The following is a 3,146-nucleotide window of genomic DNA, read 5'->3' on the forward strand; positions in this document are numbered from 1 at the left end:
AGAACAGCTACCTTATGATCACAAACATGCTGGAGAAAAGATGCAACAGAAGAATATATTCGCCAGTTTTGTGGCAGGCTTTTCTGGTAGCAAATAATGTCCCCAGTTGTAATCTGTAGAAAGAAAATAATACATGGATGGGGAGTGCAAAAGAGACTAAGAGAGGATAGGTTAAAAGAAACAAACCCCACTATCTGAAAAGGTTAAATGAATGTCAATAGCTTCACACATCACTGATGGATCAAATTTTATCTCCTGCTTATCAAAGTGAGAAACCAGTACAAATGAGATAAATCTGTTTATTTCAGAGTCAGGGAACCTATTTGCATCGGTACAAAACCTGACCTCATACAATTCTATTGGTTCGCTTGCACAAAAACCAGCTAGACTTCTTAGTTTTGGAAGAATATCTGAAGGCCTCGATGAAACTTTCACATACAGCGAGCCAACATACTTAATTCCTCGTTCAGAAGAGGAGCAAAATTTAGTATCATCAACTGATAAATAAGACAAAATAAGTTGTAACAAAAAAGTGCTGACTGTAGCTGTGCTTTTTCTGGGTCAAAAAGCTTTAGAAACACCAGCGCATCATCTTCGTTGATCTCTGAGTGGTTGGGAATGAGGGTGGAGCACCTACAACATGCCAATATTTTGAGACTTCAACAGAATGATAAATCGATGGATGAAATCAAAAGGATTCTTTTCACCCAAAAGAATAGTAAAATATTATCCAAAGTTCAAGCTCAACCTCCAAGAAAAAGTTTAGATGATCGCCACCATGCCTTAGGCTTGATACCTACAATAATGTGCATTTGTAATTTTAATTTTCACTAGAAGAAAGGGTATCTCTAGATCTTTCCGTATGAACTTCGCAAATCAAAAGGCAGAATTCTTCCTTGCACAGAAAGGACATGCATAACCATAAAACAAAGAATAGTTACACATAGGGTGTGTTTGAGGAGAAGGGGATTGAGGAGATTGAGAAGATACGTAAAACGAGGTGAGCCATTAGTGCATGATTAATTGAGTATTAACTATTTTAAATTTTAAAAATGGATTAATATGATTTTTTAAAGCAACTTTCCTATAGAAATTTTTTGCAAAAAACGCACCGTTTAGTAGTTCGGGAAGCGTGCGCACGGAAAACGAGGGGCTTTCTCTCCCAATCACCCAGCAACGAACGAAGCCATAGCTGAGCAAAGAATGACAAGGGTAACAATGGCACATACCATATCAAATTTAACTTTTTAATAAGAAGTTATCTGATCAAGATGGTATGGCTACAAATAGACCAAGCTTCTGAAAGTGAATATACCCAACGGGCGTGCTAAAAAAAAAAGCAATCAATTGAGAGTCAAATGTTGCTTTCAAAAACTTTATCTGCTCTTCAGCACACCTTTGAGGAAAATGAAATGGCATGACTGCAAGCTAACATTTAACGCTTAGTAGCACTAAATAAAAGACATATGTAACGAGAGCAGAATTCGTAATTCAAAATTGTGGTGCCAAAGAAGCCAATCAAGGAAGCACAAAATTCATATGAAGTTGTCAACCGCTAGAAAAATGAAGTAATGGATCTATGTTTAGTTTGTGCTAGTTCAGGCAAAACAATCAGACATGCACAGGTTTGAAGGAAACCCTTCCTTCTCTGATTTCTTACTCAACACAGCAGACTTAAGGCCAAAATGAAAAGAATACTTTTTACTGCACACCTGCATGGAACAAAACAGTATGAAGAACCAATCAGAAAATAAGGCGATCACAATGTTAACTTACAGATAGTTTCTCCTCTTCGGTTGTCAATGGCCTGTCTACACGGTATGTTTTGTTTAGTCGTCTAGCCCACCACCAGAGGTGTTGACATTGCACAGGGGTTCCAAATTTCTCCATGAGCGTACCCTGTGACAAGTTGAACCTATAAGGTATCTATACGTAATATAGAGCATAAGAATGACGAGCTGCACAATAAATAGTCATACAGGGTTGTCAGCTTACATGTGGCAAATAATCACATTGTCATTATTAGAGTAGAAGTGTCCTAAAGTAGCACATTTAAAAGAGACCATACTTTGGAGCTGTACTTTAATTTACCAATTCACTATTTTGGAGTGGTATATATAGTACAACTTCACAAGGACCAAATGCAATGGTTGGTTTACATGTTCTCCAGCACAATACTTCCCATGACAATGACTAGGAACATTCCTAAGTTGTAGTACAAAGATTTCCTTCAAAACAGCAGATGTCATGCCATGCAACTCATTTCCCTAATTAATGCTCATCATATTTTCTGAACTATCAAACTTAATTAGCCTCTAATCCTAAACAGGATGACGCCATATGGCCCATATCCATCTTCTGACATAATTTTCCGAATAACAACAGTGCACGAAATGTCACTGACTAAAAAGAAACCATAGAACCTCGCCAAAAAAAAAAAGAGAAAAAGAAAAAGAAAGAAACCATCGAAAAAGAGGCATAGGCATCATCCGGGATTCAAGGAAATCTGGAAATATATGGTGGTACTACCTTGAACTCGTAGACGGTCAAGCTATTCGGAACGTAGAATACGTCGATTGCGCTGAAGTCGACAAGATCGAAGTAGCGGCCATCGTTCCCGATACGCGAGCGGAAATCCTCGTCCCTTGCCACCTATAAGCAGCGCAGAGCAAGAAACCCAAGAAAGAAGCATCAGAATCCAAACCAAACCACCCCCGGCCCGCTCCACGGATTCGTGTGCTTGTGCGGGGGAGAATCCAATCGGTCAGCGCCAAGAAGAGGGGATGAGGGGAACGGAGAAGATCGCCGCAACCACGGGATGCACCTTGATAATCTGGTGGTGCAGCGGCAGCGGCGGCGGCGGCGGCGGCATGGCAGCGATGGAGGGTTTTGCGCGGCGGTGGTGGCGGTGGTGGTGGAGGTTTTGCACGGGAGGAGGTGGGGTGGGGGAGAATTCCGTTGGCGTGCTGGATAGGGCTGTCAAAAAAAAAAAAAAAAAAAGCTCGAGACTCGCAAGCTACTCGAACTCGACTCGTTATAGGCTCGGCTCGCTCGAGCTTGAAATGAGGCTCGTGCACTTTAACGAGCCGAGCTCGAATAGCTCGGTAAAGACTCGAGTACTAGTTAGTAACTGCTATGTCTCATGC

At 41.0% G+C, this 3,146-nt stretch overlaps 1 protein-coding gene across 1 annotated transcript; it reads right to left on the reverse strand.

Annotated features, from left to right (window-relative positions):
• Positions 1-208: 208 nt before the first annotated feature.
• LOC4333146 (ubiquitin C-terminal hydrolase 12) lies at positions 209-2,944 on the reverse strand. The gene is made up of 5 exons (XM_015777472.2): positions 2,825-2,944; positions 2,530-2,652; positions 1,777-1,899; positions 749-796; positions 209-633 (listed from the first exon to the last, which is right to left on the reverse strand). The coding sequence occupies exons 1-5, from the start codon at positions 2,870-2,872 to the stop codon at positions 589-591; spliced, it is 387 nt and encodes a 128-aa protein (XP_015632958.1). The 5' UTR covers positions 2,873-2,944; the 3' UTR covers positions 209-588.
• Between the last annotated feature and the right edge of the window lie 202 nt (positions 2,945-3,146).

The sequence above is a fragment of the Oryza sativa genome, chromosome 3 (assembly GCF_034140825.1).
Source record: "Oryza sativa Japonica Group chromosome 3, ASM3414082v1".
Taxonomy (NCBI): Eukaryota; Viridiplantae; Streptophyta; class Magnoliopsida; order Poales; family Poaceae; genus Oryza; species Oryza sativa.